This window comes from Dipodomys merriami, unplaced genomic scaffold (genome assembly GCF_024711535.1).
Source record: "Dipodomys merriami isolate MVZ:Mamm:240054 unplaced genomic scaffold, mDipMer1.0.p SCAF_2, whole genome shotgun sequence".
NCBI classification, from domain to species: Eukaryota; Metazoa; Chordata; class Mammalia; order Rodentia; family Heteromyidae; genus Dipodomys; species Dipodomys merriami.
Window position 1 is genome coordinate 115,059,529 of NW_027203381.1, and position 24,144 is coordinate 115,083,672.

The window sequence follows — 24,144 nt, forward strand, 5'->3', positions numbered from 1 at the left end:
TACTTTGTAATTTTCCTTTTGATTTCTTCATCTCACTGTTTATTTAAATGTATATTTAGTTTCCAGTATTTGAGGATTTTCCCAGGATCTCTTGGTATCACTCCAATCCCGTTGGAGTTATTGAGAATGTGATTGACCTTGGCCCATGCTCTGTGTGGACTTAAGAATGTGTATCCTGCTTTTGCTGGGCACAGGCTTCTGTATGTGTCTGTTGGTTGATGTTGGGTTTTACTTTGCTAAGTCCTTGCTGATTTTTTCTGTACTAGCTCTCTCTTTTACTGAGAGAGGAATTTAAGTTTCTGGGTATAATTGTCCAGGTTGTTTGTTTTTGTCTCCTGCTTGTTAGCCCTCTGATGTCTGGTTATACACATTTGGGCTAGTTCTATCTTCTTAATGGATCCACCATTCTCTCTTTTTATCCCTAGTAGTTTCCTTTACTCTAAAGGATTCTTTAGCTTCCTGTAGTCATTTGCTTTTTGTTACTGTTTTTACTTCATAGTTGTTCTGTCACTTTGCTTTTAATTATTCGTTGACTTGCATGACTTTTCCATTAGGCTTGTCAGAAAAAGTGAGTGTCAGTCTTACAAATTTTCAATCTTTGTTGTATGGCATTATGCAAAGTATACTGTCCCTTTCTAGCAACTTCCTTCCTTGATGAACTTGGTCTTTTCTGCTTTCGTGAGAATTCCACCCCCAGTGCCAGCACCGCTACTGTCACCGTTACTCAGAATTTACCCTGTGTTGGTTTCTGTTTAGAGTACTTGGAATAATAACTGAGTCCTTCCTGTGGGTGTTATGTTTTAGCAGAGTGAGGCAGTGAGTCAATATATACTATGTTGGTGGTGATCAGATGCTGTGAAAGGAAGGAAGCACAGAACAGGGGGGCAGAGTGATGAGGCTTGGTGGGGACAGAAGGGTCTGCGTAATTAGTGGCCATGGGAGGCCTCAGACTGAGACACAGAGGAAATAAGGGATGAACTATGTACAGTTGGGCAAAGCACGTTTCCAGCAGAAGGAATAGTGTGAATACAGTTGAGAGTTCTCAAAGGGTGTAATGAAAGATGATGTCAAAAAGGCCTTTTTGCTGGACACTGGTGGCTCATGCCTGTAATCCTTGGCTACTTAGGAGCTGAGATCTGAGGATCATGGTTAGAAGCCAGCCGGGACAGAGAAATCTGTGAGACTCTCATCTCCAATAAACTACTCAGAAAAAGCCAAAAGTGACACTGTGGCTCAAGTAGTAGAGCACTAACCTGAGCACAGAGAGGCTCAAGGTAGTGCCCAGACCCTGAGTTCAAGCCCTAGGTCTGAACATTTTAGGAATTTGGAATACAGTGCTGACATGGTTTTAGTTTTTTCACTGCTGTTCTCCCTGGAACAGGAAGAACCATGATGAAGACCTAAACTTTCAGGACAGAGAGGAGAGCCGTGTGGGCAGGGAGGACACTGCTTTTCTTTCTATGCTGTTGTCCAGTAGGCTTCTGGGAGGCTGGGCTTCTTTAGGACTTAGGAAGCCGTCTGGGGTGCCCTTCAACGTTCATCATTTCTTAATAAAGTTTAAGTCATTTTCCTTTTGTTCTTTGTTCTTGAACATAGAATGTCCTAAGCATAGAACATCCCTTTCCTGATCTTCCTTTATTTGTGAAGTATAGCTGATGCCTGTCTGTATCTCTTACATGGCACTTTTGAAATCCTGTGGAAAATTAGGTCACTCAATAGTTGTTTTCACAAATACACACAAATCTTCAATGGATGGCTTGGGAATTTAGTCCTGTTGATAGAAAATTCTGTTCTGGTACCCATAGCTGTACCTGACTTGCTGTGTCTGTCACATGCCACTTTCCTCTCCCTTTCCTTCTCTCTTTCTCCCTCTCTCCCTGCCCTCTCCCCTTCCCCGCCCTCCCTTTTTTTCTTCCCCTTCCCCCTTCCTTTCCCTTCCCATCTCCCCTCTTTCTTCTTCTTCCCTCTCCTTTCCTCCTTTCCCCTTCCCTCTTCTCTCTTTTCTTTTTTTGGTAGTACTGGGGTCTGAGCTCTGACTAACTTGCTAGGCAGGTGCTCTACCATTGAACCATGCCTTCATCCCTCTTCACAGTGCTTTTTAGTTGCCATAAAGTTGATTTTGATGTTTGTTTTCACAGGAGTTTAATGGGAAAGGCCATAGGAAAGAAGGCTGAATGTACTGCTGTGTGTGTGTGTGTGTGTGTGTGTGTGTGTGTGTGTGTGTGTGTGTGTGTGTGTGTGTGTGTGTGTGTGTGTGTGTGTGTGTGTGTGTGTGTGTGTGTGTGTGTGTGTGTGTGTGTGTGTGTGTGTGTGTGTGTGTGGTGTCTTATCTGGGAAAAGTAAAGTTAAAACATTGAACAAAAAGTGGAATTGTATTTCAGAATTCAAGAATTCACAAATTTGTGTTTTATTGCAGGTATTTCTTGGTGGATTTTTATGCCCCCACCACATCTGTAGATACCATATTGGAGCACTTGTCACGAGACACTGATGTGATTAGACCGACTATTGTAAAACACCCTCTGACCCAGGAAGTAAAAGAGTGTGAAGGCATTGTCCCAGTCCCACTTGAAGAAAAATTATATTCCGCGAAGAAGAGAAAGAAGTGAAAAGGTTTACTGGACATTTCCTTCTGTTTACTCATCATGCCTGAGCTATGAGGATGAGTAGTTATGAGCCTGACCTTTATCTAAGTGTGTTTTAGTTCTAGATCCTTGTGTTGTGAGAGGTGTGGGAACTGCCTGCCAATGGCTGCTGTGGAATCAGTGGTAACGGCAGATGATTCTTGATTTCATTCTCAATAGTGTGATTTCTTCATCAGTGAGGACTTCCCTTTCCCTTTTGGAACAGCAGCACTGCTTGCATTGCAAGCTGGCCACTCACACTGTATAAACAAAAATCAAAACTCCTTATGTTTTATGGAGAGCAAAGGTCAGAGTAATAAACACCATTTTCCAAACTCTGGCTGCTGTGTTGTTCTTCACCTGCTCTGATACAGTGCATTCCTCTGGGCCTGGAGGCTTCTATCTTGCCACTGTGCCTGGACAGTGCCACATGTTCAGAGACTTGGAGGAAGGATGGGTTAGGAGTCTGTTCCCCAATCACTAGGCATTCTATGAAGTTTGTACTCCACCCCCTTACCCCCCCCCCCCACCAGTCACTAGTGATAGAAGTAGGTACTCTTCCTTTTGGGAGGACTTGGGTGTTGGGAATCATTGTCTTGCACTACTTTCTGTCATATCTTTGCCCCTGGCTTCTGCCTCCTGTGTTATCACTCAGTCAAGGGCAGGCCTCTTTGAGGAAATAGCTTCCTGGTAGTAGTGACTTCCATGATGGGGGAGGATAAGGCCTTTTTTCAGGAAAAGTTTGAAGCATCTCATCCTATCTCCCCAGGGATGGTGAATTTAAAAAGACTTGAACATCCTTTTTCACCTTTCCAGATGGTGCTGTCACCATCCCAGTTGGCAACACTGCTATAGCTAAAATGTTGGGGAAGTGCCAGATACTAGAATTTCTGGTTATGCTGATTTGTATAATCAGACCATCTTAAACCAGGAAGAAGAAAGAACTGGAGGACAGAGCAACAGATAGAACAGGAGGAACTGCAGGCCCAACGGGCCTCTGCAAAAGCTGCCTGGCTCTGCATTGCTCGTCAGTTTATGGCCAGCATTCAACTTCAACTTCCTACAGGCACAAGTCTATAAAAAGCTTCTTTCGCTGGGTGCCTGTGACCCAGGCCTATAATCCTAGCTGTTGGGATGCTAAGATCTGAGGACTGAGGTTTGAAGCCAGTTCAAGCAGGAAAGACCAGAAGACTTTCCTGCCCCCTTCCACAAATATTTTTATTATCATTAAGTAGTTGTACAAAGAGTTTACATTTGCCAAAGCAGTTTATGAATACAGTGCATCTTGATCGGTGTTACCCTTTCAACATTCTCACCCACCCCTCCCAACCTACCCCTTCCCTTATTATCCCTTATTTAGGTTATATTAATTGATTGATTGATTGATTGATCGTTTTTGTTGTTGTAGCTGTAGATTCTGGGTCTTGAACTCAGGACCTGGGCACTGTCCCTGAGCTTCTTTGTGTTCAAGACTAGTGCTCTGCCACTTGAGCCACAGCACCATTTCCAGCTTTTTCTTGGTGGTTTATTGAAGTTAAGAGTTTCATGGAGTGGGCTGGCTTCAAACTGTGATCCTCAGATCTCAGCCCCCTGAGTAGCTAGGAATACAGGTGTGAGCCACAGTCACCAGACTATGTATTGAATTTTTTTTTTTGGCCATTTAACAAAGCAGTTTATGTGTACAATGCTTCTTGATCTGTGTTGTCACTTCAGCATCTTTACCCACCTTCAACCCATCCCTTTCCTTATATTTCTCAATTCTGTGGTACATACAGTGTCTCCATTCTCCCCACTTCCCCACTTCATTCTGCTATCCCACCCTTTCCTCTTGTAAGTAACCTTTCCTGGTTACTTATTTTGTTGGGCTTTGACTTAGTTGTTTGAAAGAAAGATATTTTATTTGTGCTCTCCATAGAGTTAGACTTCAGTTAATTCATTTTCAGCTAATTCATTTGTAACCCCTTGCTTGCTTGTATATTAGTTTACTTGTATATTAGTAGGCACATTGTAGCTACTACAAATGAGTAAAACCATGCATCCTGTTGTTTCTCTGGGTCTGGTTTACTTAAATTTTTTCCAAGCCTTTCCATTTCCTTATACATAAAGTACACTATCATTCTTTCTGATGGATGAGTAGAATTCCATTGTGTATATATACCACATTTTCTTCATCTGTTCATTCATTGAGGGGCATCTGGGCTGATTCCATATCTTGCCTATGGTAAATAATGCTGCAGTGAACATGGTTGTGCTGGTAGCTTTAGGGAGACTTATCCACAGTTAACCACCTTAAAGCTGGAAGAAGAGGTGTGGCTCTAGTGGTAGAGCACTAGCCTTGAGCAGAAAAAGCTAGGGAACTGCACCCAGACTTTGAGTTGAAGCCTCAGGCCCAATGGGAGTATGCCCACGCTCACTTCCCCTCCCTTGCTCCCCCAAATGAGTGAGTGACTGGTTTCTTTAAATAGCAATAGTTCAGTGATGAGGGCCATTAAGAATATAGACTAGAAATAAAAAACAGATGGAGATTATCTGGAGAAACGACTTCCTGTCTCATTAGGAATTTTCTGGACCTATAAGCTTGGAGCATAAAACTCGGCAGTGATTATGTACATTATATATACTTTCACTCAGATGCCACTTGCAGTATGTTTTTCTATTTTCTTTATTTAAAGTTCATGCTACATGTCGTGTGGTGTGGTGTGGTGTGTGTGTATGTGTTCTCTGCTGACCTCATTTAGTCATTTTAGCCCCTTGAAGGATTATTGATAATTTATTTACATATTAATAATCTTTGGTGCTGGGGACCAAACTCAGGACCTTGCACTTGGTAAACAAGTGTATTGAATGAAATCCCCAATCCTAAAGGGTTAGTGTTACCTCTTTTGGATGAAGAAACTTGCTTAGATTTGACCTTGTACAACATAGCTACCACATGACAACTAGAACCTTGAATTAGCAATCATGATGCCATTTGGTCTTTTCTGTTTTGTGACACTGAAGCTAAACAAGCAACAATGCCTGTTTTTCCTCTCTCCAGAACTACCATCTCAGTGTGGTACTTGGTACTTTGTTTTCCTATACTTGTTACTCCCTGAGAAAATGATTGACGGTCTGGGCATTCCAGGTCATGCCAGTGTTCAGAGTCCTGTGGCACAGTTAGGAAGGAGGCTGAATAAGTAGGACAGCTGTGCAGTGTGCCACTTTTCCTCCTTGGAAGCTTCAAAGTGGAGCTACTGCTCTTCTGCCCTGAGTGCTGATTCACACTGACCCTCTGAGTGTCATATACGCCTGGTGTTTGAGCAGGGCACATGCAGGTCATTTCCAAGCCCCATAGTTATCATCAGAGTCAAGTATCTGATCTTTCTGCCTTGGACTGGTGGACTGATTTACTCCTTTCCTGAAAGTGCTAAAAAAAAAAAAAAAAAAGCTTTGAAGTACAGAAGTGAACATGAACAATCCCTGCCTTCATTGGAACTGACCATTAACTGGAAATGCAGATAAATTGTGTGTGTGTGCTACCCGCACTGCCAAATGGTGAGGGGCCATCAAGTACAAGTACAGAGGGTGTGAGAAAGTTAAGCATGCAGAGAAAGAGGGTGGCCAGAGAATCTGGGTGAAGATAGAGACATGACAAGGCATGGAGGGACCAGATCTAGAAGGCTGCATTACCTTGAAGGGTAAATGGGTAGGAGGCAGTGGAGGCGATGTGGGTCACAGAACTTTTGGAGGAAGAGAGCTTTAAGGCAGAAGCTTGTATCTTCTCCAAAGGACTTCGTACTCAGACTTGTCTTCTTGGTCACTTGTAGGCTACCTGGAGAGAACTCTCCAGAAGTGCTGGAGCTGACAGGTGTTCTTGGCTTCCCCCAGTGCACTTTGGGACAGATACCAGGCTTGGGAGCTGCAAGGAGAATCAATGGCAGTTGAGATGTGATTGAGGAGCAAACATAAGTGGTGTTTATCTTCCACATCCTCTCAACTTCCCCTCCAGCACTTGAAGTTACTCCTCCCTCTTCTTCCAGTAGCTCCTAAAAATCTTAGGGTCTCTGTGGCAGTAATGCTTCTAGAGTCAGGGGGTGACCACTGTGAAGGCCTGTGACAAGCTAGGGCATGAGTTGGGCCCAAGGAGATAGACATAAAGATGGAAACTACAGGCCTAAGAAGCTGGTCTCTGAAGCTTATACCTCCAGAAGTTGATATAGCTGTTCAGGGACTTCTATCCTATACCATGGACCACCATGGCAAGAAAGTCTTGAAAACCCAAGCTGTGCTTCCCTGATTCCCTGCTGTGCACAGAAGAGTGTCAGCCCAGCCTATGTGAGTATAGGACCCAGTGCTCAGCTAGAACTCGGTGGTTGGTCTTTATTTACAGCAAGCAAAGTAGGTGGCACAGGAAGCTCAGAAAGTACAAAGCTCCTCCAAGGCCACACAGGAGTTGGGACTCCCAGTCTTCCTGCCTGATTCCCAGAGCCATTTACAGTCTGCTTTGCCTTATTAGAGGTGGGGGCTACAGGCCATTGGATCCCTGTCCTGCTGTGGGTGGCCATTCCCCTGGGCCCTTCCAGTTCCACACCCAGGTGTGAACCCTGTGCCTTGTCACCCCGTGCCAGTGAAGTTGAGGCTACTTCACAGTGGTTTTTATTTGAGGTCTTCAGAGGGGAGCCCCAAGAACTGGAGGAGATATTTGTGTCTTTTGCATGCCTTTTGCATGTTTCTCCCTGCTCTGTAATTTCTAGGGCTTCCTTCTCCACCTTGTCCTAGGGCTGTGTTTACAGATCACACACAGCAAATGCTGCTTTGGGTATCTTACAGAGATAGAAAGAGCTGGGCTGTGACCTCCAGGCAGTCAAAGGTTGGGGGGAAGGAAGCATTCAGCCATCTAACATATAACCATGAACAAACAGCAGGAGAAAGGAAAACAAAACAGATTCAAACCAAGTGCTATGGAAACAGGTGAGCTGGATTCATTAGTCCTGGGAATGAGAGTGGAGCTGGGAAATTTTCCCTCAGAGCTGGCATTTCAGCTAGCATGGAAACAACTGGTGTGGAGCATGGATGGTGGATGCGGAGACAGGAGGTGGCAGCGCTGTAGTATGTTTTGGGAGCTTCCCAGATTGGGGCTGTGGCTGACCCTGGAGGTAACCCTGGGAATCAGGTGGGATCTAGCCCCTTCTTGTCATGAGTAGATAACTTTGCTGCTGCTAAGTATTATTTTTGAAGTACTCCGAAGAGCCAAAAGTGAATCCTGAGTATGTGGACGTGGTATAAAATGTGCCTCCTAATTGAGCAACCAACCCTCTGCTGCCCGCCTGTTTATGCAGAGGGAAATGGTTCTAAATTGGTCAAGTAGGGAGGGCAGAGGTGAGGTTTCCAGATGCTCATAAGAAAGTAGACTAGAGCATGGAGGTGCTTGCTCAATGACTCCCTCCCAGCTGAGCAGGGTGTTCTTTGAGGGATGTGTGGGAGCATTTGAGAAGTACGTATCATTCTCTCTCTGCTGGAGTGGAGCGGGGAGATGACTGAGCCTGAATTGGCCTTATAATGCCACCTGTCACCTGGCACATTGCCTGCACCTAGGGATGAGCAAATATGATACGGATGGTGGTAACATTCCCAGAGCAGTGTGCAGGATTCTTATTCACCTTGTTGAACAATAAGCAATAAATTCCATTCAAAATTTGAACCCACCAAACCAGTTGACTGTGGATAGTTTGTTGCATCCTAGCATGGAGAACATGGTCCAATAAATCCAACTGATCTGGGAGAGTCCTTCCAAATCTATTCCTGCCTAGCTTCCTGATAGCTTATTCTGCCTGTGACTCAAGAACTTGGTAGTGGGGATTGGATAAGGAGTTAGGGAAGGGTAAAGAGGATCTCTCAAAGCCTGTCCTTCGCTCACTTTTCCTTTTCTGATAGAAACAGTGGTAGTTTTCATGGCCTGCGCCAGGGTTCTGTCAGACACCTGTGGCTCTAATTGCAAGCAGGTAGGCTGTGTACTTACTGACAACAGCACAGCAAAGGGAGCCCCAGAGGTCAGCACCCATTTGCCTGCTCAAGTTGCCAGCATCTCCTGTGCTATCTGATCATGAAAGGATGTGATCTTGAAGCCAAACACAGGTAAGAAATACTCAGTCTCCAGGAGGAAGTGTTGCCACCAAGAAGCCCAGAGGCGAGTGGGAAAGTCTAGTTTTCAAACAGTCACATCGCAACTCAAATCAACCCAGAAGCCTCTGCAGACTCCAAGCTCCCTGAAACCCAGTGAGACATGCAAAGAAAGACCCCCCGAACCCAGTACTCAACTCCAAAGCACTCAAATGCCTTGTGGGAAAAGGGCAGAACTGGTTTCTAAGAATTGCATGTGAACCCTTGTCCCAGAGTTTTATGTGACATGATTCCCCTGGGGGTGGAAAAGACAAGGATGAATTTTTCAGTAGACAATACCAGAAGTAAAAGTAGACTCACCTAGCCTTGTTTGGTAGAAGTGGGAGACTTGATTGTTCCCAGGAGACTCATATTGAACTAAATAATGGAATATGTCTGTATCCCCACTTTGTCCAGGTGGAAATCTTTGTGGAAGACTAGGTATTACTCTTCTACAGAGAGATCAGGGTCTCATAAGTACAGTTCTCATGATTGGTGGAATTTGGTTTAACATTTATTTCTAACCTCAAGCATTGGTGGCATCTTATGATCGCTCACAGTAATGTGTAGAAGGGCAAAAAAATTGGAGTCATCTGACAAGTCAGTTTTTTTTTTTTTGTCGGTTGTGGGGCTTGAACTCTGGGCTTGGGCGATATCCCTGCACTCTTCAGCTCAAGGTGAGTGCCCTGTCGCTTGAGCCACAGCACCACTTCCACAAGTCAGTTCTTGACATTGAGCCAGAGCCATGCTCTGCTTTCACAGCTGTTCAGTGCTGTGGTTTTTGCATGTATGCTTTTGCAGTTGGCATTTCTTGGTTTAAAGTAGCCCACAAGTTGGCTGGGAATGTGGCTTAGTGGTAGAGTGCTTGCCTAACATGTATGAAGCCCTGGGTTCGATTCCTCAGTACCACTTGAAAAAGCTGGAAGTGGTGCTGTGGCTTATGTAGTGGATGGTGCCAAGCCCCAAAATTGGCAAAAAATTAATATTTATGTGTGTATGAATATGTGTGTGTGTGTGTGTGTGTGTGTGTGTAAAACCCCCATGTGTAGTGCTGAAGTGCTGCTATATCTGGTGTTCCTAAGTTCAAAGTGGTATCTTGTGGAGAAATTTGTGGTAGATAAGCTTTGCTAGGCATGTGTGTTGTTAGCTTTGAATTCCATGTGACTTAATCAACATTATGTAGTAAATAAGATGTCTTCAGAAACACACACACACATACACACAAAACAGACTCATCTTGTGATGGGTTGGCAGTAAATGCTGTGACCAAGACACTAACCTAACCCTGTATTTCTTCTGGGAGCAATGACTCAGTATTCTATAATTCAGTGTTGACTTTATAGATCACTAACTGTGTTCTCAATAACTATAGGAGGTAAGTACTGAGAATAACAACCACTGTATTTGACTCACATTTGTGTTTTGCAGAAGTTTCTAATGAGCTCCTCTTTGATATCTTTCTCCAACTTTGTGTGTGTGTATGTGTGTGCACGTGCGTGTGTGTGCATGCTTGTGTGCCAATCCTGGGGCTTGAACTCAGAGCTTGGGCACTGTCCCTGAGGTTTTTAGCTCAAGATTAGCACTCTACCACTTTAAACCACAGCTCTAGTTCCGGTGTTCTCATGGTTCATTGGAGATAAGAGATTTATGGACTTTCTTGCCTGGGCTGGCTTCAAACTGTGATCCTCAGATCTGAGCCTCCTGAATAGCTAGGATTACAGGCCTGAGCCACTGGCATCTGGCAATATCTTTCTCCAACTTTTATCTGCAATAAAAGCAAGATTTATTCTCACCATTGTTTTATTCTACTTGCCTTCAGCCATCCTGTCTCCTGTTCCCAGACACACAAGCCTTTATTCCACCAAGGAGCTATGACATCTACATGAACCAGGCACCTTCTCTTTGAAAGAACATTTAGAAGCTACCTCAGTAGGTTTGATGATGTGGCCAGAAAGCCAGAAAATTAGAAAAGCCTGGACACAGTGCTCGCCTTCAGTGGCATTTAGCAAAGGCCATGGATAGTTAGATGAGTATATAGTAATTTATCTCTTGGAGTGCATGATGACCCTCTAAAAAAAATTGTTGTGACTGCCTTTAAAACACCTGCAAAATGTTGTTGTGTTCAAAACCATAAGGATTATCCGACCTGCTGATTTTATAAAGTTGGTGGCAAATGTTTTAAAAGCTTATTCCTTTTTTATATATCCCTTCCCAAATGTATAATAATAGGGAAGATGTTTAATGTGGTTAAGCAGAATATTAAGGAAGTCTCTGCTGGGTGTTTCTTTGACCTCCTAGCCATTGTGACATGGTTTAGATTGTCCCTATTCTAGTGTGACATGAAGCTGTAACAATGATGCCAGGCTAGGACAGTAATCCTCCTACCCTTGTACCTGGAGTAGCTGGGATTATAGGCATATCCCAGTGCCTGGTTTGGTATTGTGTTTTTAAAACAGTTTGGTAGTATAATGAATGTTACAAAGTGCCTCTTTTTTCCTTTAACTTATGTTTTCTTCATTATGTAATAAACAGACTTATTTTCATGGTAATAGTTCTTCCCATTAACTGCTTGTTTATATATTGTGTTAATTTTCTTCCTGCAGTACCTATCATTTTCTAACCTAACGAGTGCTTTTCTGGAAAAGCACTCTTGGAACATTTTGCCTTCCAGAAAGATCACCACCCTGCCTCATGTCATGCTGCCACAAGAATTCAAAAACTTCTAAATCCTTCCACCCATCTAAGTAGCTGGGATTACAGACATGTACTGCTGTACCCTCTTGATGCATCTCTTTCCAGTCCCAAAGCCAGATTTCTCATCTCCTTGACTTCTTCAATAAATATTTCCTTCCCTCTTGTTGTTCCAGCTGGAATTGGGATTCCATGGTTCAGTACTCTCCCTGTATTTCTCTCAGCGATGACTTTTTTCCCCCTCTCTTGTGACCTTTTTCTCTAGAAGTAGGGACTAGAAGTAGGGCATGTACTTTGTTGTCCCATCCAGAACATTTCCCCTCTCATCCTTTTAAAATTCCTAGGCTTGAATTTCATGCCATCAGGATCAATCATTGGGTGCAGTTGGGTGCAACAGATCATCTAAAGACTCCTTTTATCCATGCCACCTTTAGTTCCTGGTCCATTGTTTCTCTTTCCAAGTTCCTGACCCTGAGTGATTTCAATATCCACTTCAGTGACCCTTTCCAGTGTCCTGGACTTACCTACCTGATCTCTCTCATTCCATTTTCTTTTCTTTTCTACGTTAGTCACTTGCCTGCTGCTTACATACTAGATACTTTCATTATGAACAATTTCATTATCCAAAAATTTCAATTTCAGTTCATTCCTGTTTATGCTCTAGCAATGACCAATTCATGCTCCCAACCTCACTGAAACCCGCCATTCCTACCATCTTCCGTTGTATCTCTTCCTCATGCTGTTGCTTCCTCCTTAGCTTAAATTCCAAAGTCAGTTACTGCAGCACCTCCACTCTCCTGGCCCTCTCTTGGTTATACTCAAGCTTGTACCTGTACAGACCAGTGTGGCTGGAGAAAAGCACATACCTATTAGCTGAGCTTATGACATGGGCTTTTGGTACTTCGTGGCACAGCTATTCTTGCCTAGTTCATAGGTTCTCTGTGTTCTCAGTAAAAATTTCCTTTTCCCTCAATTTTCCACTACCTTTTTTGCCCCCATTTGGTACTCAGTTGATGGCCTTGCTTCCCATTTTACTGAAACAATGGAAGATTCTACAAGTACTTGAAGCCATCTATACCTTTGACATATGTGGCTCAAGAGGGTACATATCCCTATGCCCGTGGTTCAGTCCCCTTGTACCTGCTGTGGACATTGTTCCAGCAAATGTCCTGTGGCTCTCCTGTACTGTCAAACCTCCCAGCTTCTGCTCATTCTCATCAACATGTGATTGCTGTTCATTCTTCCTGGGGGGAAAAAGTGCCTCAGTAGAATTAATGTTTCTTAATTATTTCCTGTCTCCTTGCTTTTTTAATGGAAACCACAGCTGAAGAAAATCTAAGAAGCCTGAATTTTTGCTCTGAAGGGTGTCCCTCATACTCCCTTGAGCTCATTTATGTTGTGCTGGTGGTTGGAAAGTCTCTACACCACTGCTTTTTCTCAGCCTTTCGTTGACTCCCTGCAATAACACTTCACACATTTGCTCATGTTCTCCCCTTGACTTGTGTGGAGGCCGCTCAGACCCTGTGTGCTCTGACTCTTGGTGAGTTCCTCTGCTGATTCCTCCTCATTTCTTCCTCTTCATGTATGAGTATTCCAGACTGAGCTTGTCTGCTCATTTCCTGCTGTTTTCACCCAGCTCCTGGTTTTAAACATCCCATATGTGTATACTGTGATTCTACAGTTTTGTCTTCAGCTTGGGTTTCTTTTGGGCTTCCTCAGTGGTATCTCCAATATTCTACTTGCATCCTCATCTTGGAGGTCCAAAAGATCTATTAATTTCACTGTCCACAGCTTGAGCTCCTGCCTCCTGCTCTTCTAAGAGGCTTTTGTCTTCCAGCTGAATGTCTCAAAATTATCCTGAAATCCCTACTTTCCTTCCTGTCTTCCATCTGATCCTCTGGGGAAATCTTATTGTCTCACCTTCATATATATATATATATATATATATATATATATATGAATATAAATATTGTCTCACCATATATATATGAATATAAATATTGTCTCACCATATATATATACATATATATGTATATATATATATATGGAATTCAGCCACTTTTCATCACTTCCACTGTCACCTCCTACATCCAACTGGATCTTCTCTTGCCTATAGAACACCGAAGAGCCTCTTGTTGCTACTTTGGAGGGAAGGACCATAAGGAAAGACCTCCAGCCCACAGCTGAGGCTAGTCATCATTTAGTTCTCTTGTGGACTGAGCTGGTTTTAATTCCAGTTAAGTAGAAGTATATCCTTGTGTTTTACCTCTTAAATCAAACAGAACTACTGCAGCAAAGACTGGATATAAGACTAGGATCTGCTTTTGTGTCAAATTGGGTTTGGAGCGATGCTGACAGTCAGATGCTATGAAGTGTGCCCTGATCAGAGGTCTGTTGTCAGCTCAATGTTCTGTGTTGGTGGTGAAAAGGAGATTTCAGACAATTGTGATATAATCTATCTTTAAAAAAATCAATGGGCTAGGCATCAGTGGCTCATATTTGTTATCCTATCAAGCTCCTTAGGAGGCTGAGATCTGAGGATCACAGATTGAAACCAGATCAGGTGGGAAATGAGACTCTTACCTTCATTTAACTAGCAAAAAACTGAAAGTGTAGGTGTAGCTTAAGAGGTAGAACTTCAGCTTTGGCCCAAAAAGTTAAAGGAAAGCACAAAGCTCTGCGTTTTAGTCTCACTGCTAACACACACACACGTGTATACACACCTATACACACAACTGAAAAGATTAAAATGCTAAGCACCAACATATGAGTGGTAGCTTTTTCTCGAGTGTGACAATGGGCATTTTTTCATTTTCTTCAGTTAACATCAACTTTTCATTTTTAAAAACAATGAGCATGTGCTAAAAACACATTAGGAAAAAAAATCCAGTAACAAGAAAGACCGGGCAAATGAGAATATGAGAAACAACTTAAGGAGTCATCATAATAAACCTTCATAGATTGCAAACAAGTGAGCATATTCATATGGTTTGGAAGATGGCGTTGTCCCTGGCGCCTTATTAGGCTGAGAAGGGACTCGAGGTACTCAGAAAAGCACAACTGGTAATAAAATTAGCAAGACAACAATTTGGACTAGTTAACCTAACAGAAATTAGGTCTAAGTTTTCTTTCTTTCTTTTTAGGAAGTAGAATTACCTGGGTGCAGGTGGCTCAAACCTGTAATCCTAGCTACTCAGGAAACTGAGATCTGCGGTTCATCATTCAAAACCAGCATAAAAATCAATGAGACACATCTCCAGTTAACCAAACCAAAAAGCCAGAAATGGACCTGTGGCACTAGACTTGTTCGAAAAAGCTAAGCAAGAGTGTAAGGCTCCAAGTTCAAGCCCTAGTACTGGCGCGCACACATACACACACATACACACACACACATACATGAAGTGAGAATTTTAGATATAGGCACTATTTTCACAGAGGACAGAGTGAGAAGAAACAATCCAAAATTGCTCAAGAGCTTAAGGAAGAACCCTCTGGCCTGGGCAGGCAGGGGGTTCTCTCAGTTCTGGAAGGACTAACCAGAGGAAATGCTATCCATCACAGAAGATCCTGGGGAGAGCTCCTGAGCAGATTGGCCAGAAGGTTCCTTGAAATTCTGATTCTGCAATGTCTTGATGAAGGTGTACATTCGTGGAATCCATTCCTGAACAACCTGTCCTGGAACTCAGAGTGTCTGTGTTCTTGGCCAGGACTAGCTTCAAAAGAGCTGGTGGCCATCTGTGTTGTTGGAGAACTGCCAGAAAACCACCACTCCTGCCAAATTATGCATTGGAAAATCATGCCAGGTGATAATCTCTCTCTCTCTTTCTCTCTCTCTCTCACTATCAAGTGTCCATAAGGTTGTGAGTGAAACATAGATGGTTCTCCTTTTCCTTTTCTTTTAAATTTGGGAAAGAATAAGGTTGAAGATACTGTGATAACTGGTTTACAGTTTTCTTTCTTCAGAGGTTTTTAAGAAAACATTAAAACTTGGAAATGAGATATATCTTTGCAATGTCATGCTGGGATTTTGTTGAACAGGATCACTCAAGAATGATTTCATTTTTGAGGAGAATGTATCTGTGTTTGACTTCAGTATTGGCTAATTGATTTTTAAACTTAGAAAAGATAACTACATTGCCATGTAAAGTATTAATCAATTTTGTTGGTCGGTCTAATGTTTTATCCTGAGCTGTTAGCAAAATCACAAAAATGCTCTTTGACCCTCTTTTATTGCCTCATAGTTCTAGGAAGTAAATCTTTATGGTGTATTTGTTGAACTTTTCAAAAAGGAGAGGGGAAATGAATGGGCCATAACTTGTAGAGGAGATAGATTCACATGTGTACACACTGAGGGAGAGTACAGTCTCTGCTTTAAGGAACAAGCTGCATCAGGTCTCACAAAAGCTAGGACTTGTACACACTTGCTGAGCAAGAGGGCATTTGAGTTTTTCCAACCTTACCAACTAGCTGGGAGCTGATCTTCAGGAGAGGGTGCAGAGCCACTGCAGTGGAGGAGAGCATTTTTGACAGATATCATGATTAGGATTCTGAACCGAGAACCCTGATGGATGCGAATGGCAGGTTGGAGATGAAGAGTTCAGAGGTGGAGGAATCCAGAAGAGGACAGGCTTCCTGGGCAGCTGTAAAAGCAGGCATGAAACTCCCTGGAACAGAGGAAGGGAGGCAGGGAGTATAGAAGCCACCTGTGAGGAGGCTGAACTCTGTTGGTGACACATCCTGGGGATGGCAAAAGAAGAGCCAAGTTCCAGCTCTGCAGAAATTGGAGGAATCACCTGACAAATAAAAGAGGTACCCAGAGCTGTAGGGAGTACTGAGGACTGGGAGAGAATTTGGTGATCACTGGAGCTAACATTCGAAGTCGTGCCCAACAATTTTGGGGGTTAAGAATCATGAGTGGAAGTAGCCACCATGAAAGGCCTAGAAAAAATTGCTTGAGTGACACAACCAGAGCAGAACTGGAAATGTTGGATGTGAAGGACTCCATTTCATTCTTCTTCTTCTTCTTTTTTTTTTTTTTTAACACTACAAGGAAATGTGTAATTCAAATATCTTTCTAGATTAAATAGGAATTGGCTATTTGTTCTGAAGCTTCTAACAGAGCAGACAGAATCATGAGAATTAATGATTATTGGAAGTTTATTTTTACCAAAAAACAGATTTAGAAAAAAAAGTAAAACAGAGAAAGATTTGAAGATTTGAAGGGCTATTTTCTATTATAGGTTAACTTGACAGCCTTTAAAAATGTAAAGATGCTGTTAGTGGATGAATATATAAACAAAATGTAGTACTTACCACCAATGAAGCATCATTCACTAAAAGGAAGGAAATAGTATCATATGTAACTACAAGGATGAATCTTTCCCTTTGATGTATGTATGCAGTTTTATTTATATTCATACTCATTGCTTATTAGCCTTGATTATAACATTCATCATACAATCAACCCATTAATAAAAGGTATAGCTATTTCTGAAAATTATTTAAAGGCAAGGTATCTCTATTTCTGAATTGCATATAATTCATATAGTCCTTTATATTTAAAGCTATATTTATTTTATGCAAATGTCTGTGTCTGAGTTCTTTTATCTAAGATCAGAGATTAAGCTCTTTCATTTATTCAGTAAATGGAAGCTTAAATCAATTAAAAAATAACCCAAAACAGAATGCAGATGTTGGATGGACCTTGTTTTTTGATCCAATCTGCTGTTCTTTTGATTGGGGAATTGAGTCCATTAATGTTTAAGGTTATTATAGAGAAATGTATCATGTTTCCATTTTCTTGATTTCCTGTATTTTGTTTCTTTCCTCTTCCTGTGTTTACTAAATTGGTTTTCTAGTGACTTTTGTCTGATGTGTTTCCTTGATTTTGATTGTTTTCTTCAGACTGTAGTCTTCCTTTTACGATTTGTAATGCTAGTTTAGTGATCATGAATTCCTTTAGTTCTTTTTTTTAAAGATTTTTTAAAAAATGTTTTTCATTGTAAGAATAGTAGACAGAGGGGTTACAGTTACATGAGTAAGGTAATGAGTACATTTCCTATCAAGCATTGTTACCTCCTCCTTTGTTTTTCCCCTACCATCCCTACCCTCCCCACCTTCCCTCCTCTCCCCCCCCCCCCCCGCCAAGTTGTAAAGTTCGTCTTCAATATAGTGTCTTGTACATCTCATTGTTACAATGGGTCAACCTATACCCTTATTTCAGCATTTTGTTTTTTCCCTACCCCTCCCCAAATTAGAAAATGTATATACAAGATTCAGGGCACTGACATCAAATACAGTGAAAACAGGGGTTATACCGTGGGGAAAGAACATATAAAAGAAACAAAAGAATCACACGGTACAGTTTAAATATGTTAAAAACAATAGCAAGAAAGAAAAAACAAGTTGTGTCCCTATCTTGGGGTTAATTTCACTTAACATCATCTTATATGGTCATATGTACATAGCTTTTGACATTTTCTGCTTGTTCTAGACTTATGAAAGGTTTCAGTTTCACCATCTTCTGTAAATGATAGCTTTGCTGAGTAGATTAGTTTGGGTTATGGCGGTTGCAGGTAGCTGGAGCTGCTTAGCTCATGTCCATCCCAGAGACCCCACTCTAACCTTTCCATCCCCCGCTGCATATTTGATGGAGCTAGTGCCAACTAGTCTGGGCCAAGTGAGTGCTACCACCTATAAAGGCCAATCTTGGGCTAAGGCCCTGACAACCTCTCAATCCAAATGCCTAAATCACAATGAAAGTTCACAAGAGGGAACAATCAAGATAATGAGCCAAATATGAAAACTAACAACAATCAAAGAAAGACTCCAGTGAGAATGAAGAAGAAATAGAAGACAAAAGAACCATTAAAGAAAAGATGACAGAATTCACCAATAAAATAAAAGGGGAGGTGCAAACACAATTTCAAGAGTACAAAGAAGAAATGATAGACATGACAAAAAAATCTTAAGACTCCCAGAAAGATATGGAGAGAAAAATAGACAAGCTTTACACTTCATTAAAAGATGAAGTGGACATTATGAGAACTGATCTCAGAATCAGAAAAGGTTCCATTTCTATAATGCAAACCACAGTGGAATCCATAGGTAATAGAATAAATGAAATGGGAAATAGAATTGCAGAACTTGAGTGTAACTGTCAGACCCAGCTAAGGAATCAAATCTATGCATAATTGGCATTGACAAGGGAGAGGAATTTAATAATAAAGGCATTGAAAACCTATTTAGTAAAATAGCTGAGAACTTCCCTACTCTTGAGAGAGAAAATCTCACCCCCCCCCCCCAACATAAGCATATAGAACCTCCAGTAGACTGGATCCAAGAAGAAACACTTCTAGACACATCATAGTAAAAACATTAGACTCGAATAGCAAGGACCCAAAAATCAAAGAAGGAGCTATATTACAATGGAAAGAGAATCAGGATCACTGCAGACCTCTCCACACAAACACTCAATGCAGAGAGAGCCTAGAATGGTATAATCCAAGCTCTGAAGATCAGCAGCTGCCAGTCCATTATTCTTGATGGCCATCAGCAGACTCCTCTTTCCCACCCTCTCCAAGCAAGGCTATAGCACCGTATAGAGGCTCTGACCACTGGTCCCTATTGGAGAGTGTTTGGGGGCCCCTATTCAATGTCAGCGAGCTTCTCCTCTGCATCCCTGAACAAATCAAAACTTGGTGCTCCAGTGTAGTGTGTGTGGGTGCCACTGACTCCATGGACCACCTGCAAATTCCAGCTTAATCTCTGCTGTGGTTTCCAGCTTGTTTGCTTTTGTTATGGTTTAGTTTTGAAAGAACAGAAGTAAGCTTACTTATAATGGAATGAGTTTTTCCCCCGATGACACATTTGATTTTGTTATTTTACTGCCTTACATTGCATAGGGAAAGAAATTCAAAAAGGAATGTTCAGCCCTCCTCCACCTTTGCCTCCTTGTAGAAATCGATGATTGTAGATAAAAAGGTAGGTCAGCTTATTAGTCATTCTGTAGCATGATAATCTTTTTGCCTATGATGAATAGCATTACACTTTACAATAAAACAAAATTCTGTGTGGATCATGAGTAGACATAAGTATGAGTGTGTTGGTACTTGCCTATAGTCTCAGCTTCTCAAGGGGCTGAAGTAGAAGGAGCACTTGATTCTGGAAGTTTAGAGCTAGTCTGAGAAACATAGTGGGTGCTTGCCTCAAAAAGGATTCCAAGGATAGCCAGTGTCATACTCTAAATCAGTGGCTTCCACCACTTATGGCTGCTACAAAGTAGGACCCTTTAGGCTCTGGAAGGACACTGGAGCACATTGTCATTTTACTTTCCTGAATTTCAGGCCAGTTGCAAACTTCGCCTGACTCCAGGTATTTTGGGACAGTGTGGTCACAGCTTCCTTGCCTCTCCATCACCTTGTTCTTTTCTTTCTTTTCTTAGGCCTGGAAAGAAGACATGGATAAGCTCTCCCCTTAGAATCAAGGTGGTTCCTTAATTGTTCAAGCAGGCTTGCAAAAGGTTTGGTTGTGTTTCAGGTAAAGTGTGGTCATGGCTTCTCAATTCTAAGGTTGGAATTCTTAGTGTTTTCTATATTTTCTTATCATGGTTTTTACAGTGTTGGGCTAGATACAGTCATGCCTCACCAAATGATGGAAATACATTCCGCAGAATGCGTTGGTAGACATTTTCAACATCGTGCTAACATAAACTAAGCTAGGACACCATAGGACTTCACTTGGTGGTATAATCAGATGGGACCACTCTCATAGATGCAGTCCATCATTGACCAAAGATTAAGACAAGAGTTATGCATACATAAAGCTTATGCTTCACCTGCATTCCTAGGAGAGAAAATGAATCATGGGTATGTGTGTATGGAGGGACCACCATGCCTATAGTCCCGCCAAATTAAGGGAAGGGCTTTGATCAAACCGTATTGCTCTGAAACAACAGAAAGATCTTTACCCATGTGTAAAAATCTCCACAGGTGGGATTCTGACTAGCCCATCTCTGTTCATCAGTTGCTCTAAAAACTCTTCTATTGTTATGGAGGAATCAGAATCAATGGGGGACTGAAGTTGATCTACCTGCTTTGGAGAACACTTTGGCTGTTCCTTAAAAAAGCTCAGAGTTAGCACATAACTTTGCTGTTCTCCTGGGGGGCGGTGCCAAGAAGAATAAAAGACAGGTCCATGCAAAAGCTTGTACATAACTAACTATTCAGGCAGCATTATTCATAACAGCCCAGAATGGAGACAACACAAATGTCCATCAATTCTAGAATTGTGATTCTACTACAATTAAATAGAAATGTGATCTATCCATGCAGTGAATATTTATTGGTAACAAATAATACAAATATTATTTGTAACAAAGAAGAATGCAGTATTGACTCATGCTACATCATGGCTAAACTTTGATGAGAGCATACTTGTGAAGGAATCCATTTGTATGATTCCATTCATGTGAAGTTCTCCAAAAAAGCAAATCCATAGATGGAGAGCGGATTCACGAGGGAGAGATGGAGAGTGACAGCCAAATGGGGAATGGGTTCCTTTCACAGGGCGATGAATCTTTTACATTGGTGATGGTCACCTTCCTCTGTCACTATCCTAAAAGCCCCAGGATTCATGTAAATAAGTAGATAGTATGCCTTGAGAATTACACCTCTATAGAGCTGTAATTTTTTAAAAAAAGGAAGTGGGGAAGGGATTCTAAAGCTCTGGTTGCCTGTGGGGCAGATGCCAGAAGGTGTGGGATCAATCTGAGTTCATGGGGACTTCTGAATTGACTTTCTTTAGGGGTTAGGAATTGTGTGGAGTTGAAGCAAGTCAGGACCTCTGACTTGGGGTCTTGGGGAGGACAAAATGGAGACACTTCTGATATCCACCAAGGCTATGTCTCAAATTGTCCCCCATCTGTCTCTGCAGGCAAACAGACCCAGGAAAGCTGGGGGTAGACCCTCAACACACACATTGTTGCTTTCTAGAATTCCAGTTTCATGTGGTCACACAGGGTGGGGGTGGGGAGCCCTTCACTTAGGCAGGCATCGTCAAGTGATTATACATTTTTATTCCAAGGCATGGAGCTCTTGTCTACAAATTATAAATCTTTTCAATAACAGGGTTTGAATTCAGGCCCTTGCACTAGCTCAGCTGGGATTCTACTTGAATGGTGCCTCTAACCTCCATTTTACAAATCTTGTTAGGAATTTTAGCAAGATATTTAAACTAAAAGTGAAAAATAAAACTCTAGGACAGTTTTTAAATTTTAAACCGATAGTCCTATGCAAGTCCTATAACCATGTAATAACAGCACTCATTTGTTTATTATAACAATTATTCTGTACATCATGTGATAACCTTCTTATTATCCTTGCTGTTTTAGGAAATTAAGATTCAGGGAAGTGCAATGCTTTTGGACAACTCTATCTCTAGAACTGATCTTCATCATATAGCAGTTACCTTCTGGAAGCTTCTGAAATGTACAAGACCTGCCAGGTAGCTGGTACCCTGGTAGCACTTCTGTGCTGTGATGTTTCTGACATTTGCTGTGGGATGTCTGAACCTCAGGCTAGCAGAACAGGATGGAGAACTTTTGAGGTGAGTTTACTGCAGTGTGCTTTCATTGTCTCCAGCAGGTATTTATCTGGGTAAGGAATCAAACGCACACACCTAGAGTTGTCTAGTTCTAGTTGGGACAGTTCTTAGGAATTGATCCAAGCATACAGTTATGTCCTCTGACTTAATAATGAATGTGAAGATGAGCTCATAGACAGGAGCAAGCATTGTACTAAAGCCATTCAGGTGACTCATGGGTAATTCCTTTCCCATTCACATACCAGTCTGGGACTGAATCAAGCTTCCTGGGCCCTGTGGACAACAAGTTCTTCCAGTGTGGGTGCAGGAGCCATCCGAGTCACTGCTGGGAGCTCCTGTTTTATGCAAATGGCTCCTCCCACTTTGCAGCCCAGGCTGTTCTTCCTGTATGGAACCAGAACCCAGCCCCAAGTGATGTATTATCTATACTTGACTTTATGGGAGACTGGGGACTGTTCTTGAGACTTCAGCCTCTGCTGAGTACCTCTTTTTGCCTATTAAATCAATCCTAGGCTCTTTGTTTGGTATTGAGTGTGGTTATATAGCATAATACTTGTATTTTATCTTCCTTCTCTGACACCTGAACTTTGAGAAATCCACTAGATTATGTCCAGAAATGATTCTCTCTTTTTTATTGCTTGCTATTACTATTATTAATCTCATTTAATTCTTCTATTCTGATCCCCAAGTGGTCTTTTCTTCAATTAAGAAGTGTTTTCCTTTATTTGTTTTTTCAATTTTGCTTCTTCATATCATTTTTTTTACCTTTTAAGGAACTCTTAATATTCAATATTTAATAGACAGTATTCTTTCAGTTTCCAATATTCTTAAATTTGACATCTCTGGCTTTTATATTCTCATTAATGATTTTTTTCCTCATTGAATTTTCTTTGTTTTCTGACATAGTTTTACATTTTGAGTCTTCTGATAGCTTATTTACTGGTACTTCAGAGAAAGTGCAAGGCTGAAGGATGGATATAAATGAGAGGCATGTTGGCTGTTTTTGTACTAATTGCTTAGTGATGGTTTACTACAAGGAGGTAGGAGGATACAAAACCCACGGATGGGGAAAACTACAGTTGACAAGAAGGTCTCTTCAGACTAACCCTTGACTGTATTTTCAATCCCAGACAGGAAGCAGCTGTGTTGACAGTTTTGAAGTAGGGTTTATCCTCTGATCTTCTTGGTCCTTTCCAAGAAGATCCTTTCCTTTCTTGCTCCTCCTTTTCCTTTGTGCTCTCTTCACAGGTCCTCAAGCCTTTCTTCTTGTTGTATTGTGTGTCTGTGGGCTGGCTTCCTCAGAAGCCTGTTAGCTTTGCCTACTTTGTATGTGTTTTAGTCTCTTTGGGCTGCCAGAAGTTACCACAGCCTGGATAAATGGAAAAATAGAAATTTATTTCTTCCTAGTCCTAGAGTCTATGATCAAGGTGATGGGGGATAGGTTTACTTTCTTCTGAGGTCTCTTTCCTTGGCCTGCTGATGGCTACTTTCCCACTGGGCCTTCATGTGACCTTTCCTCTATTGCACATTCCTGCTTTCTTTCTGCATTCAAGTTTTCTCTTCTCACAATGATACTTGATTGTATTTGGACTCAACAAATAAGCCTAATTTAACCTTTACTACTTCTGTAAAAGCTTTATCTTTAAATACAGTCCTATTCTGAGGTGGGAGTAGGGCTTCAATACATGAATTTTAGAGAAGCATAACAAACAGCCTGCAATCTATAGCTAGAAGAATTTAGCTCAGTAAAAGTTTGGTTGAATATTGGAATGAAGTTCTCCCTTGTTATTCCCTTTCCCCCACTTTTCAAGGAAAGTGTGTTCTGAACTTTTTGTTGTTGGTGGTTATGGGGCTTGAACTCTAGGCCTGGGTGCTGTCCCTAGCTCTTCAGCTCAAGGTGAGTGCTCTACCACTTGAGCCATAGTACCACTTCCAGTTTTCTGCCAGTTAATTGGAGATAAGAGTTTCATGGACTTTCCTCCCTGGGCTGGCTTTGAACTGCAATCCTCAGATCTCAGCCTCCTGAATAGCTAGGATTACAGATGTGAGCCACTGGCCCGCAGCTCTGAACTTTTTAAAATATGTCCTA

General features: G+C 41.8%; 1 protein-coding gene across 2 annotated transcripts in view; it reads left to right on the plus strand.

Moving 5' to 3' along the window:
• The window catches only part of LOC138832502 (sodium/myo-inositol cotransporter), a 58,330-nt gene extending 55,371 nt beyond the window's left edge, over positions 1–2,959 (plus strand). Inside the window, exon 5 of one of the 2 annotated variants that reach the window (XM_070030619.1) lies at positions 2,417–2,506. Coding sequence is in view for 1 of the 2 variants with exons in the window: in XM_070030618.1 (XP_069886719.1) it covers positions 2,417–2,609 (193 nt within the window). In the remaining variant the exon portion in view is untranslated. Of the gene's footprint in view, positions 1–2,416 lie in introns of both variants that reach the window. The other variant, XM_070030618.1, reaches the window with a different exon arrangement.
• The last annotated feature ends 21,185 nt before the right edge of the window (positions 2,960–24,144 follow it).